Below are 13,675 nucleotides of genomic sequence, written 5' to 3' on the forward strand. Positions count from 1 at the left end.
TCCTCAAACTACAGTCTTTGGAGACTTCGGATGGATGATCTCTTGAAATGTAAAGATATGTGTGACCCTTTGGAAGATAAAGGGAAGAAGCCAAATGAAGTTACAGATCAAGTATGGAAAAAGATGCACAAGAACACTATCGGTCAGATCAGGCAATGGATTGACCAAAGTGTCTTTCACCACGTGGCTCAGGAGACAAATGCATATAACTTCTGAAAAAAGTTGGAGGATATGTATCAGGCTAAGACTGCTCGAAACAAAGCCCTCTTGATGAGACGGCTTGTTAACTTGAAGTTGAAGAGTGACACCTCTGTTGCCGAGCACACTAGCGAGTTTCAAAACCTAGTTAACCAGCTCGGATCTGTCAACCTGAATCTTGGCGATGAAGAACAAGCTCTGCTACTTCTCAGTTCGTTACCAGACAGTTGGGAGACGTTGGTGGTCTCCCTCAGTAACTCTACTCCAGATGGCAAACTTACCATGACGATGGTTAAGGATGCCCTATTTAATGAGGATGTCAAACGAAAAGAGACAAGCATGAATCAAACTCATATCCTTGTCACTGAGAGTAGAGAAAGGCCTCGAGGTGATGATAGAGGGAGGAGTAGAGGCAGAAACAGAGGAAAGTCTCAACCAAGTGGAAGGTCCAGCAGTAGTAAGAACCAGCAGACGAGTAACATAAAGTGTTACCATTGTGGCAAAGAAGGCCACATAAGGAAAAACTGCCGCAAGTTTTTAAAGGAGCAAGGTCAAAGCAGTAAGCTGAAGAAAGAAGATAGTGAAACCCTTGTCACTCTTTCGGGAGATGTGGCAATACTCTCCACCAGTGACGAGACGTGTCTGTACGTTGCAAGCCATGATGTTGAATGGGTGGTAGACACAGCAACATCATACCATGCCACTTCCTATAGTGAATTTTTCACTACGTACAAAACAGGAGATTTTGGTACGGTAAGAATAGCGAACGCCAGTTCCTCGAAGATCGTGGGAGTTGGCGAAGTGCAGATAAAAATCAACGTTAGTTGCACCATGGTGTTGAAAGATGTTCGACATATTTCTGACCTTCGGCTCAACCTGATTTTGGCAACAGCCCTTGATCGACAGGGCTATGACAGTTACTTCAGCAATGACACTTGGAAGCTGTCACAAAGTGCCATGGTTGTTGCCCGAGGACATATTTTCGGTACGTTGTACAAAATTCATGTGAATATTGGTTTTGATAGCCTCAATGCAGCGGAAGACGAGGCTTCACCGAATCTGTGGCACAAGAGACTCGGACACATGGGTGAGAAAGAGTTGAATACACTTATGAAGAAGGCACTCATCAAAGTTGCCAAAGGAATAGCGTTAAACCCTTGTGAGTACTGTTTGTTTGGCAAACAATGCAAAGTCTCGTTCAATTCCTCTACGAAGATAAGATCAGAGTTGTTGAGTCTGGTACACTCTGATGTATGTGGTCCCATGGAAGAAGAGTCATTCGGAGGTAACAGATAAAGTTGTTCGTGCTGCATGTTACCTGATCAACATATCACCTTCTGCACTACTGGAATTTGAAATTCCTGAGAAGGTTTGGTCTGGAAAAGATATCTCTTACTCTCACCTGAAAGTGTTAGGGTGCCAAGCCTTTGCACACGTATCCAAGGAGCTGAGACAGAAGCTCAATGTCAAGTCAACTCCATGCATCTTTATTGGATATGGAGATGAAGAATTCGGATACAAGCTATAGGATCCAGTGACAAAGAGAATTGTCAGAAGTAAGGACATTGTGTTCCATGAAAACCAGCATATAGGAACTGAAACTTCCTCGATGTCAATAGAGCTTAGTTCCTATACTCCAAAGCCTACACCATTGCAGTTTGCCACAGACAATGTGGATATGCAGGATTGAGATCCAGAAGCAGAAGAAGAAGCTCAGGGTGTCGAGCAGGGGGAGCAAGAACCCTTTCCACCAGCAGCCGGTGTACCACCACAAGGGTTAGATGGTGATGAACCTCCTTTGGTTGATGAACCAAGAAGATCGGCAAGAGGCCACCTATTGATTCCGTCGATGAGATATCCGAAATCAGACTATATTCTGCTTACTGATGAGGGGGAGCCAGAGAGCTTCCAAGAAGTTCAAACTCATGCTGATAGAAGCCTATGGGTGCAGGCAATGCAAGAAAAGATGAGTTCTTTGCAGAAAAATCAAACCTATGAGTTGGTGAAACTTCCTGAAGGAAAGAAAGCCCTAATGGATGTTCAAACTAAAGAAAGATGGCCAATAAAAGTTGATAAAGCACAAGACCAGATTGGTAATCAAATGATTCCAGCAGAAGAAGGGAATCGATTTTGACAAGATATTTTTTCCAGTGGTAAAAATGATGTCAATCCGAGTCATACTTGGATTAGTAGCCAGCTTGAATTTGAAACTCGAACAGATGAATGTGAAGACAGCCTTTCTCCATGGAGATTTGGAGAAGGAAATCTATATGGAGCAACCAGAAGGGTTTAAAGTTCCAGGAAAAGATCACTTAGTCTGCAAGCTAAAGAATAGTCTCTATGGCCTCAAGCAAGCGCCGAGGCAATGGTACAAGAAGTTCGACTCATTCATGATGAGTCATGGTTACAAGAGACTTGTTTCAGATCAGTGTGTCTATGTTCGAAGGTTCCAGGATGACAAGTTTGTCATACTCCTTTAGGTTGATGATATGTTAATTGTTGGTGAGAATAGGTCCAAGATTAACAAACTAAAGAAGGAACTATCCAAGTCCTTTGACATGAAGGACTTAGGCCTAGGATAGCAAATTCTGGGCATAAAGATTGTTCGTGATAGGGAAGTCAAAAGGGTGTGGGTATCACAACAAAAATATGTTGAACGGGTTATCAAACGTTTCAACATGGGAGATGCTAAGCCAGTCAGTACTCCACTTGCTAACCACTTCAAGTTGAGCAAGGGCTCGTGTCCTTCTTCAAAGAAAGAGATTGAAGAAATAGAAGCAGTCCCCTACTCTTCAGCAGTAAGAAGCCTGATGTATGCAATGGTTTGTACCAGACCAGATATTGCTCATGTTGTAGGCATAGTGAGCAAATTCCTTTCAAATCTAGGAAATGATCATTGGGAAGCAGTCAAGTGGATTCTCAGGTACCTAAAAGGTACATCGAAGATGTGCTTGTGTTTTGGGGAGCTAAACTAGTTTTGGAAGGCTATACAGATTCAAATATGGCTGGAGATCTGGATAGCAGGAAATCTACTTTAGGATTTATCTTCACTTTTGCATGAGGAGCTGTTTCTTGGCAGTCTAAATTGTAGAAGTGTGTTGCTTTATATACAACAGAGGCTGAATACAATGCCGCAGCGGAAGCTAGAAAAAGCGTTTTCTCCAAAAATTAGGGGTTAGTCAAGAAGACTACACGGTACATTGTGATAGTCAAAGTGCTCTAGATTTGAGCAAGAATTCAATGTATCACTCCCGCACAAGCATATTGATATCCGCTATCATTGAATACGCGAAACGATGGAACAACAACTATTGAAACTTATGAAGATCCATACGAAAGAGAATCCAACGGACATGCTGGTGAAGGTGGTTACAAGTGAGAAACTTGAGCTATGCAGAGACATAGCTGGGATGGAGAGCATCTAAGTAAATGGGCATGGAGGGGGAGAATTGTTGAAGTCCCTACCCAAGCAAGCAGTCAACAATGATTGCTTGCTTCTCAACCTCCAGTGCTCAATGCCCCAACGCCCAGCAATTAAATGCAAATAAATGCATTCATACAGGTAGGCGATATATGATTGTCTATAAATTGAGACTCCCAACGAGAGTCTCAAATTACACCCAAGAAGAAGAGAAAAGAAAGAGAGCCCGGAGAGCTTTGAGAGAAAAGAAGAGAGTTGAGTTGAGTGGAGTGTGATTCTCCTCCTCTGTAATATTTTCTTGTGTACCACTATTTATTAGTGAAGCTCTTTTTTGTAGATGTAGGCAGTTGTCGAACCACATTAAATTCTTGGTATCACTGAGTGCGTAAAGTGTACTCTTTTATTATCGCTTTTATCATTTTTGTTGTGTTGATTTCCCCAACATGAGCAAATACAACAATTATGCCAAATATGTCATGAGTAACTAATTAATCAATTAATTTGGAGGTTGGTGATCTGGTTGACATGGTCTAGTTCGAGAGATCGTTGAAGTTTAATTTGTTGAGTGTAATTAAAGTTGGTATATATATATATATATATTGACCAGTCCAATTAATGCATGGCCAGGTATTCTTGATATATAGCCAATGTGGAAATTACATGTAAATTACAACGTTGTCTCTCGATGATCTGCATGCATGCATCTGAAAGACAGACTCGGTCATGAGTCGGCCCCAAGCTAGCTAATTACTTCGACCCGGCCCGAAGCTTAAGAGATCATGTCATATATAGAAGCATCGATCTAATATATACTTACAAACTCTCAGAAAGTGATCAAAGAAAGAAATGTCAATCATGATCAATACTTACATTTCTTTAGTAATTGTCCTTGGAATGATATTGTCTCCACTCTCCATCACAAATAATGATTTTCTCCCTTTTCTCCATAAATGCCCAAAAAAGACAAATATAATCAAATCTTGGATGGACTGGTCACTTTGCAAAGTGATCTAAAAGCCATCTTCAGCATTTGGAGAGGAATCATGAAGCCTTCAAAAGCCATGATCCTCTCTCTAAGTCCATCTCATGTAGTACTATCTACAAATGGTTTTTGCAAGATGTATTGTCTCCTCCACAAATGCCTGACTTCCTTCTTCAATTAATAAGTTTTGTCCTTAAAAGGAGACATTCTCATTGGCCATTCTTCCTCTTTTTTATTTTTAAGGTACTTTTATTGCGTTAAAAATAAAGTACAAAAGATACTGGAATATTAGACTTTTATGGGTGAAACGAGCAGTAGCATAAATGTGATTTATCCGCCACAGGATCAGATCCCACCATTTGCAGGTTTGTAACCAGGGAGCATAACAAGAGCACCTAAGAACCATTAAGAACATCAACTAACTAAAATTTTACCCTCCCTCTATTTCATAATGCCAGGTATGCACTTCATATAAGTTTTTTAACAAGTTTAAAACTTCCCATTAAAGCTAGATTTGGTAAGATTAATGGTTAAGAACAAACTTATAGGAGGAAATGAAAGCACCTACTAGAGACGACGCTGATGAGTTCACTTGAGTGGCAAAGCCGTAGAGAAGTGCAGCCAACCTTCAGTATCTGAAGCTTTGGAGGTGGGTCGCGCACTGAGGAGACTGACCAATCTGCAATGAAGGGATGAACGAGAGAGCACCACCCACAAAAGACAAAAATGAGGTGCAAAGATAGGATTTGGGGGAGGGGAGACGAAAATGAATTTGGGAAATAGCCAGTGGTCTTCTTCTTCTTCTCTTCGTGTTTTTCTCTTCTTTTCTTTTTTTAAATAAAAAAAAGGCTGACAACAGTAGGCCATGTCAATTTCATGCACGGATTCGTCTGCCAAATTATCTGTACCTAGATGAACTATAATTAATATACAAATTTTTCCATCCTCGAGGTATTTCATAAGATGGTTTTATTAGTAAAGTAAAGGAATGAAAACTAAGACAAGTAATATTAGAGAGAAGTTATTAAAACAGTGCATACTTTACACTCACTGTATAATTACTTCTAGTTGATTATTTTCAACACTCACTCGAAGAACTTGCCAATAAATCGGTGTTCCATAAAAGAATTCTATCTACTCAAAAGCTGTATATGATGGGATTCTTTTAAAAAAGAAATATTCAGTTTTTTCAAACATGTTGAATTGAATACAAGATGGAATGGACCTATATATTAGACTATTCCTCACATATATACAACGTAGCTATGCTTTTGATTCTCTGCGAGAGCAACTACACACCGGTGGATGATTAGTGTCAATTTACACTACCAAATCAGAATCTGTGATGCAATAAATTTCAACATAGACTCGTACACAGGTTTTTTTTATTTTCGCTTCTATCTTACCCCCACCGTCCGACGCTCTCTTTCTCTCCCACCCTCCCTCCCTCCCCCACCCCGTGACCTGCTCAAATCTCCGATTGTTGCTCCCCTCGAGGACCGAGAGAGATGTGGCCATCGACGAGAGGTGAGCCTGACCACCCTTCTTGCTGCCACTGGTTCTCATTCTTCGGCTCAGAGAGGAAGAAAGATAGATTTGGGATGGTTCTCTGGTACGGCCTGGGCTGAGAAATGATTTGGAGAGCTTCATGGAAGAAGAGGAGAGGCGCGAGGTGAAACAAATGAAGATCTCACTAGTGCTACTGCCGTTTGTGCTTGTCATGCGACGGGGTCTCTCTGACTCCACTCTCAGTTTTTTTTTTTTTTTTTTGGGTATTTGTTCAATTTGTGTGAGCCATTGACGGTGGAAAATGTGAGACTTTGCGTTGGGATAGTCAATATAAACTGGAGAGTATTGGATGGAGAAGATCTTTGTGTGTGGGCGGTATGTTTTGGGGCCGTGGTCGCAAAGGTACAGAGTCCAGACTGCAGAGAGAGTGAGGGTGACGAAATGCTCTTTGTCCTTTGCAAAATTTAACCAAGTGATCGTAGGGTCAGGCTCTTTGTTCTTCTATACTTTGCATCAGTTTCCTCCATTCTGCACAACACCAAATGATACCCTGCCCCCAAGATCACATTAGTCTCATCTTTACTTAATGGCCCTTAATGACCCAGAAGCCTTCTTCATGCTCTTGATTTGAACATGGTTTAAGCATTAATGGCACTCTGAATTTCTTCAACATGTATTGTTTATTGCCGACGAAAATGGCTGAAGGGGAGAAGAATGACTTTGGTGCCAGGAGAAAGCTTCTAGGGAGACGAGGAAAGAGAGAAGAGAGAAGGAAAAAGGGAGAGGGAGTTTAACTGGATGCACACCCACCGTAAGTACAGTCTACTATGTGTTGGGTTTTTACTGCTGGGTGTAAATGAGAAATACGCACCTGAGCGTTTTGAAGGTTTTCCCACTGCGATCAATATTTCTTTTTCTTTGACCTTAAATAGTGGGGTGGGTGGGGTGGGTGGGGTGGGGATTGGGCAATTGGGCAATTGTCTAACTTGTCTTGCTAGGCATAGGGCCGGGTCATCCCTGCATTTACAAATGCTTACAAACGTATAACGTGTCAGTTTGTAAGTATATTCTGTAGAATCTATTTGTAAACCTAACACTTTTTAAATAGAGCATGAAGATGTCATGACATGAGGATTGTAGTCTTGATTGCAGCCGAAGCCAACGTCTCTGTTATCATACTCATGGCTCCACCGACTGGACAAACAATTTCCCAAACCACGGGTACCAGGTAATAATTTACATGAATGGATTTCAGTTGAGACCATCTAGCTAGAAAAGTTGACAAAATCTGGAAAGTGTTTTGGCTGACACTGGAAATTACATAAGATATTGTATCCAATATCTTCAAGAGAAGCTAGCTACCAAAATGGTAACCAGACGCAATACCTTGGAGTTCTCTTTACTTGCATTTCTTCATGTGATGCCTAGTCCCTTAAAGACCATGCACGTGCTGAGTTTCACAGTTAATATGTAGCAGCAATGGTCTGCTCGATCTGATCTTGCCTGCCAAGTCTAGAGGACATGCGCAGTTATTTTACATTCACATTTCCATTGATAATATATATATATATATATATATATATATTAATATGCAGAAAATATTTTCTCTATTTGTAACAGTTTTCTCTCTGTTTGTGTTTGGTTTGAAAATAAAAAAATAAAAAAGCACTGCTGATGCTGAAACATACGCGGATTTCAACTGGGATGAACTTGGATTTGGTATAGTTCCAACGGATTACATGTACGTCATGAAATCCTCTGAAGGAGAGAGTTTTACTAAAGGGAACGTAACTCCCTTTGGAAACATTGAGATGAACCCGTATGCTGGAATCTTAAACTATGGACAGGTGAGCACCTGCATGCATTCTATATATGATCACTGTTCTAATAAGATCAAACTATATCTTGCCCAATTCTACAACTTGGTCTGTAACTTTCTAGCAAATGAAGTGGTGGTGACAGCTAGAAATCCTTAGTATTCCCGGAACTAAAACATACTAGGTGCATGGTTGGTGTCTTTAGGGATTGATTGAAGGTCTGAAGGCATACCGAAAGGAAGATGGTCGTGTTTTGCTGTTTCGACCAGAACAAAATGCTCAGCGGTTGAAGATCGGTGCAGAGAGAATGTGCATGTCATCGCCATCTGTTGAGCAATTTGTTGAAGCTGTAAAGCAAACAGTCAGGGCCAACAAGCATTGGGTATATATACCAGCCTCGCCTCTCATCCTTCCTTTTTATTTCTTGTTTCGTGCAAACTTTTCAATGTTACGAAGTTTTTGTTGGATGAAACAGGTACCTCCCCAAGGGAAAGGGTCGCTCTATGTCAGGCCATTGCTCATTGGAAGTGGACCTGTTTTGGGTTTGTGTCCGGCACCGGAATACACATTCCTCATATATGCTTCTCCCGTTGGCAATTATCATAAGGTGGGGTCATTATTCCCTATATATGTTTATCGTGCCTTTTCTGAATACAACAAAGGTATACCATATAACCATAATTTCCATGAGCTTATTTGATCAAATGTCAGGGTAGTGTCTGTCCAAGGTGCATCATTTGAGTCAGACACTTTTGCATATTCATCATCGTGTTAATACGTAGTTTAGATCTTGTCATTCCTAATCACAGTGACATATTTTGATGCATGCACTTGCACACGCCTAGACACCCTTTACATTCCTCATTTTTTAAACCCACAACCATGCTCATTAAAGAGAAAGGAGGATACCGATCTCAGTACTGCATGAGTTCTCTTCTGTGTAATAGGGCCCCTTAAACTTGGTTGTCGAGGATAAGCTCCATCGTGCTACTCCGGGTGGAACTGGAGACATCAAGACTGTCGCCAACTACTCACCGGTATGCTGTACTTCAAAAATCCTGGCACCTTCTGTGTAGTTAGTCATGCCTGCATACGATCCAGATCATGTCTTTTATGCAGAAGAGTTGTAATTCTGTAGGTTTGCAAAGCACTAACTGAAGCAAGGGCCAAAGGATTCTCTGATGTCCTATTCCTAGACGCAGTAACCAAAAAATATATCGAGGAGGTTTCAACATGTAATATTTTTATTGTCAAGGTACGACCGATTCTTGTTCTTATTCTTTTGTCCTTTAATAACCTCCTCTTTTTGCCACTACACATGAATTCTTTACTGACAAAAAGTCCGAGTAATCATGTCTTGCTTAGTCATTTGAAATATAATTTATAATGAATTCAACTTTTCAGTGATCTAATTGTCTGAATATTTTCCATCTTAGATTTGCATTCTCTCTCTGTGTTGTAGGATGATGTGATTTCAACCCCAGCAACAGTTGGAACAATTCTGCCCGGAATCACTCGAAAGAGCATCATTGAGATTGCCCTTGATTTTGGTTACCAGGTGATTATTCTTCAATTGTGATGTGCCAATTGATCATTTTGCGATGAGTAATGATATACGTACAATATTTTTTACAACTCTTTATACAACCATGTTTTAAATTGAGGATGTTTATGTGAAATGATGTTACTTTTATAAGTTATTTTACAAGAATGCCTCCAATTCAAAACAAGATTGTGTAAATGATTGTAAAAAAAGGTTGTGTATCATTTTCCTAGGGGTTACCATTGTCATTACAAGAAAACTACTTAATTGTGGTAAGCTATTTCCTACTAAAATAGACTCATTTTAGCATGACTATTTCCTGCTAAAATGAGTTTATTTTCGTCATAAATAATCATTATTGTTGCAAATAATTCGTCACAAATACTCATTTTTTTGTAGTGTTGCATGTATTCTAATTTCTAAGGTCTCTACCAGGTGTCTCTCTCTGAGACATTGGTTTTTGTGATCAGATTGAAGGTATTTTGCAGGCAATTTGATTAACAAGAGTTGATTAAGAATTTGCCAATTTGATCAGGTTGAGGAACGTACAATCCCGATGGAGGATTTGCTTGAAGCTGATGAAGTTTTCTGTACAGGGACGGCTGTGGTTGTAAGTCCCGTTGGTTGTATAACCTACCAGGATAAAAGGTGCTTACACTACCGATTTAGTTCATTTTTAGGTTTATAGCATGGTTTCAGACCGATTGGTCATGTGCATGCAGGGTTGAATACAAAACTGGAGCTGAAACGGTGTCTCAGAAACTGTACGTAATGTTAACAGGAATTCAAACAGGCCGTGTTGAGGACAAGTTAGGATGGACTGTTGAAGTTGTTTGAGCCTCTTCCCTCTCATCTACAGCAAAACTTTGTTTTGCCTTTTTTCTTTTAGACTATGTTGTCTAGAATATAGCTTTTTTTTTTTTAAAGATGTTTTGTCTACCTCACGCAAAATAAAAGCCATCGATCCATTGCAAGTTTCTGAATTTCCTGGCGATTTGTGAAAAGATTATAGACCACCTTGTTGAAGAAACAGCATTGGGGAAAAAACAATCAGGAGAATTTTCTCCACAAAAACCAGACCAAAATTGTTACAAGTAGGGGTTTTCCTTTTTTTTTTTTTTTTTTTTTTTTTTATTCCTGAACCAAAAAGGATACCACCGAAACACAGTAACAAACACATCCATTCCTAAGGAATTCTATATTTGTACAAAAAATAGTGCATAACCAAGAGAGAATGCAAACTCAAAATGAATAAAATTAACATATCAATCTCTAAACTTAATATTGTTTAGATGCTTCATGAACAGGTCATTCCAAGTATCAGTAATTCCTGGTAAGCACCAGTGCATACAATCATCATGTTTTTTTCCGCCAGATGTGGATGGGTGGGCATCTGCTCTAACCTCACTCATGTGTGTTATGTCCAAAATATGGAAACCAGACTGTTCAAGGGCTTTCTTTAGGTGGTGATTCACTAGACGTGCCTCCACATTTGTTCCATTATTCTTGAGAGAGAAGAGTCCTTCAACCTGAAAAGGTAAACCAAGATTTCAATCCTTAATGTTGTCTTGCAAAAGAGAAACAACAGAAGCTAGAATGGACTTAATAGACTAGTAAAACACAAAAGAATGCAAGTTCCATGTGATCCACCTGCTCTGGCGACAAAGGCCGTAGCCGCTGACAAGTACCACCTTGGTTCCAGTCACCTCCCTCAAAATGTCTAGGTGATTGTGTACGAAAGAATTTGATAGCACCAGGTCGCAAATTTTTCTCTATGAATAGGACCTATCATGAAAGCACATGCACCATTTGAGCAAGTAGTTACAGAATTACACAAGATGTGCAAATTTATATAACATCTGATTGCAGCATGGACTATCTCGGTCTTGCCTTCACGGATAAAATTTTAGGTCCAAAATTTGTCCCCTGTAGTGTTACCAATGGGTGGGACTTTCACACCACTAGTTGCTACAAAAACTACGCAATGCACACATGCAATATTATATATGTGCAAGCCTGCAGAAAGTATAAAGTTGAAGTATGGTTGGACCAACCATTTTGTGTAAGCCTATATCTTCTTCGCAAATTCGCAATTACATAGAATTAAATTAAAGAAATATTCAATCCTGTACCATGTGCTTTAAAACCATATCCAGGCCAACATCAGGTGGTATTGGAGGTATGACAGGGAGACCCTTCTTGAAGAAAAGCATGGGTGACTTCACAGGGTCAAATTTTGAAGGAGCCCACCACCTATTAACAAGAACCAAAAAAGGCCAAATAAAGGATCAGTTATGTCTTCTCGCTCAGAAAATTGTTCCCATAGTCAAAAACAACAAATATAAGGACAGCATAAATCATAAGGGGAAGAGTCAACAGCACCACTGGCTGGCACTGTGATCCTGCAATGGTAAATTTTAACGGTCATATGGCCAGTAGTTATCAATACCCTAGGATATTTGGAGGACATAAATTTACCAGTGTCCTGTGTTAAAAATCAGAATATCATGGAAGGCTGGTGCCCCTGCCCACGTGTCTTCTGGAACATCAACATCGACTCTAAAACCCTCTTTAAATCCAAGAGATTCCAACATACCACCATTAGCATTAGCCGACCACCTGCATGAAACAGAACCACAGCAAGCTAAATTACCCAAAACTGTAGAATATAATCTGCACAAAATCAACTAAACAACTAAATAAAAGAAACAAACTATTCTGTTTAACACCTTTTAATTCACGAATACCCCCCCCCCCCCCCAAAAAAAAAAAAAGGAAAAAAAAAGTAAATGAATAACTGCCGTAACTGCAAGATCTGTAACTGCAAATATAATATATGTTTAGGCGTGAAAAGAAGTTAGTCGAACGTCCACATTGCAACCGACTAACCAAGCATCGCTTTCATCACCTTCTTCACCACCAATGATAAAATCTAAGCTAACCTACTCATTGTTGCCAAGTGCATTCCTGTATAACTATTATTTTATTGGGTGTTCAAGAATAAAGTTTCGACTAATCCCGAGATTGCAAGGACCGATGGCTGGGAGTTTTCTACAAGAGCATATAAAATAATTTAAGGGAAAATTCCCAAAATTCCTATTTCAGGCCACTCAATAACATGTCTTTTTCTAGAAGTTGTTTATATCTCCCTATATGGGTCTGGTAATTAGGGAAATGAAATAAAACACAATCATTTGTGCCTTAACATTCATAAAAGCTTTTATTCATGTCATTGTGAAGCACTTCACGCAATTAGAGACCTTACCTACCGTAGCTAGCCAAAAGATTTGTGCGGTGATATGCGATGGTAAGATTATGGTGAAGAAAAGTAAATCCACGATCAGCACCAGCTGGCCGCCACTTCTTCACTTCACTGGAAACACGTTTCAGAGTGCAGAACAGAGAAACGAACATGTTTCTATTTAAGGAATCCCCAACAAACCCTGCACTGTTAAACTTTCTTAAGTTCTACCAAGTAGCATGATGACTCGGGTTTTCAGGGCAAAGCTACAGAAATTACTGCTTAACTGGAGCGAGAGAGTACCGATGTTGGTGTTGCTGTACTTCTCAAGAAAGTAAACGGGATCGAACAGCGGGAGGTCACAGCGACGGGGCTTCCACCGCCACTTGGTGAGTTCCCAACCGTTGGATTTGTTGTTGGAAATGCAATTCCAGCCCTTGAATATCTCCTTGCACGAGCCATCATACCTCGCCGGCCTCGGCTCGTGGTCGTAGATCCACACCCCGTCCGAGTAGTCGCAGGATCCACTCAGGGCCACACGGGGGTCGGTTACAGGGTTTTGTCCGAATTGGAAGCTCTGGTGGGAGAGTAAAGGATTGGAGGAGGTTTTCCTGGAGAGAGAGAGGACGAGGAAGATGGAAGCGAAGCAGAGAAGAGAGAGGAGAGGGAAGAGAGGGATTTTCTTTACGTGGTTATGGTGGTGGTCGTCTCGTGCGGCCATGGCGGACAGAAGTGATGGAAGTTGGCGCACGTTAGCGCGCAAGAACCTAAATAGATCTGAGGTGTTCGTTTAGATACGCGGGTGAATTTGTGGCTTTACTTTTGTATAATTATGGAGGAATCTAATCCGACTATATTTCAAACGACGGAGGAGTTGGGCGCTGTGGTGAGAAAAGGAGGGATGGATAACTATGGCGCTGTAGAAAGAGATAATGTCGCCGAGGAGGAGAATTCGTTGCCTGTG

General features: G+C 40.5%; 2 protein-coding genes across 8 annotated transcripts; one reads left to right on the forward strand and one right to left on the reverse strand.

Annotated features, from left to right (window-relative positions):
• Window positions 1-5,873: 5,873 nt before the first annotated feature.
• On the forward strand, window positions 5,874-10,446 carry LOC121255432 (branched-chain amino acid aminotransferase 2, chloroplastic-like). Of its 5 annotated transcripts, XM_041155743.1 has the most exons (11): window positions 5,981-6,128; window positions 6,184-6,331; window positions 7,263-7,338; window positions 7,777-7,957; window positions 8,133-8,309; window positions 8,403-8,534; window positions 8,875-8,964; window positions 9,066-9,182; window positions 9,390-9,485; window positions 10,006-10,118; window positions 10,193-10,446. In XM_041155743.1, exons 2-11 carry the CDS (start codon window positions 6,250-6,252, stop codon window positions 10,305-10,307), a joined length of 1,179 nt encoding a protein of 392 aa, XP_041011677.1. In that variant the 5' UTR covers window positions 5,981-6,128; window positions 6,184-6,249; the 3' UTR covers window positions 10,308-10,446. The 5 variants fall into 5 exon arrangements, with proteins under 5 accessions (XP_041011678.1, XP_041011677.1, XP_041011676.1 ...); XM_041155744.1 differs by lacking the exons at window positions 5,981-6,128; window positions 6,184-6,331 and adding an exon at window positions 5,874-5,979; XM_041155742.1 differs by lacking the exons at window positions 5,981-6,128; window positions 6,184-6,331 and adding an exon at window positions 6,348-6,996.
• Window positions 10,447-10,622: 176 nt separating this feature from the next.
• LOC121255424 (protein trichome birefringence-like 13) lies at window positions 10,623-13,545 on the reverse strand. 3 transcript variants are annotated; one of them, XM_041155728.1, is made up of 6 exons: window positions 13,015-13,545; window positions 12,736-12,913; window positions 11,949-12,089; window positions 11,603-11,723; window positions 11,121-11,255; window positions 10,623-10,999 (listed from the first exon to the last, which is right to left on the reverse strand). In XM_041155728.1, the coding sequence occupies exons 1-6, from the start codon at window positions 13,430-13,432 to the stop codon at window positions 10,736-10,738; spliced, it is 1,257 nt and encodes a 418-aa protein (XP_041011662.1). In that variant the 5' UTR covers window positions 13,433-13,545; the 3' UTR covers window positions 10,623-10,735. The 3 variants fall into 3 exon arrangements, with proteins under 3 accessions (XP_041011662.1, XP_041011661.1, XP_041011663.1); XM_041155727.1 differs by having other exon boundaries at window positions 10,719-10,999; window positions 12,736-12,918; window positions 12,999-13,539; XM_041155729.1 differs by having other exon boundaries at window positions 10,719-10,999; window positions 12,999-13,321.
• Between the last annotated feature and the right edge of the window lie 130 nt (window positions 13,546-13,675).

The sequence above is a fragment of the Juglans microcarpa x Juglans regia genome, chromosome 3D (assembly GCF_004785595.1).
Source record: "Juglans microcarpa x Juglans regia isolate MS1-56 chromosome 3D, Jm3101_v1.0, whole genome shotgun sequence".
Taxonomy (NCBI): domain Eukaryota; kingdom Viridiplantae; phylum Streptophyta; class Magnoliopsida; order Fagales; family Juglandaceae; genus Juglans; species Juglans microcarpa x Juglans regia.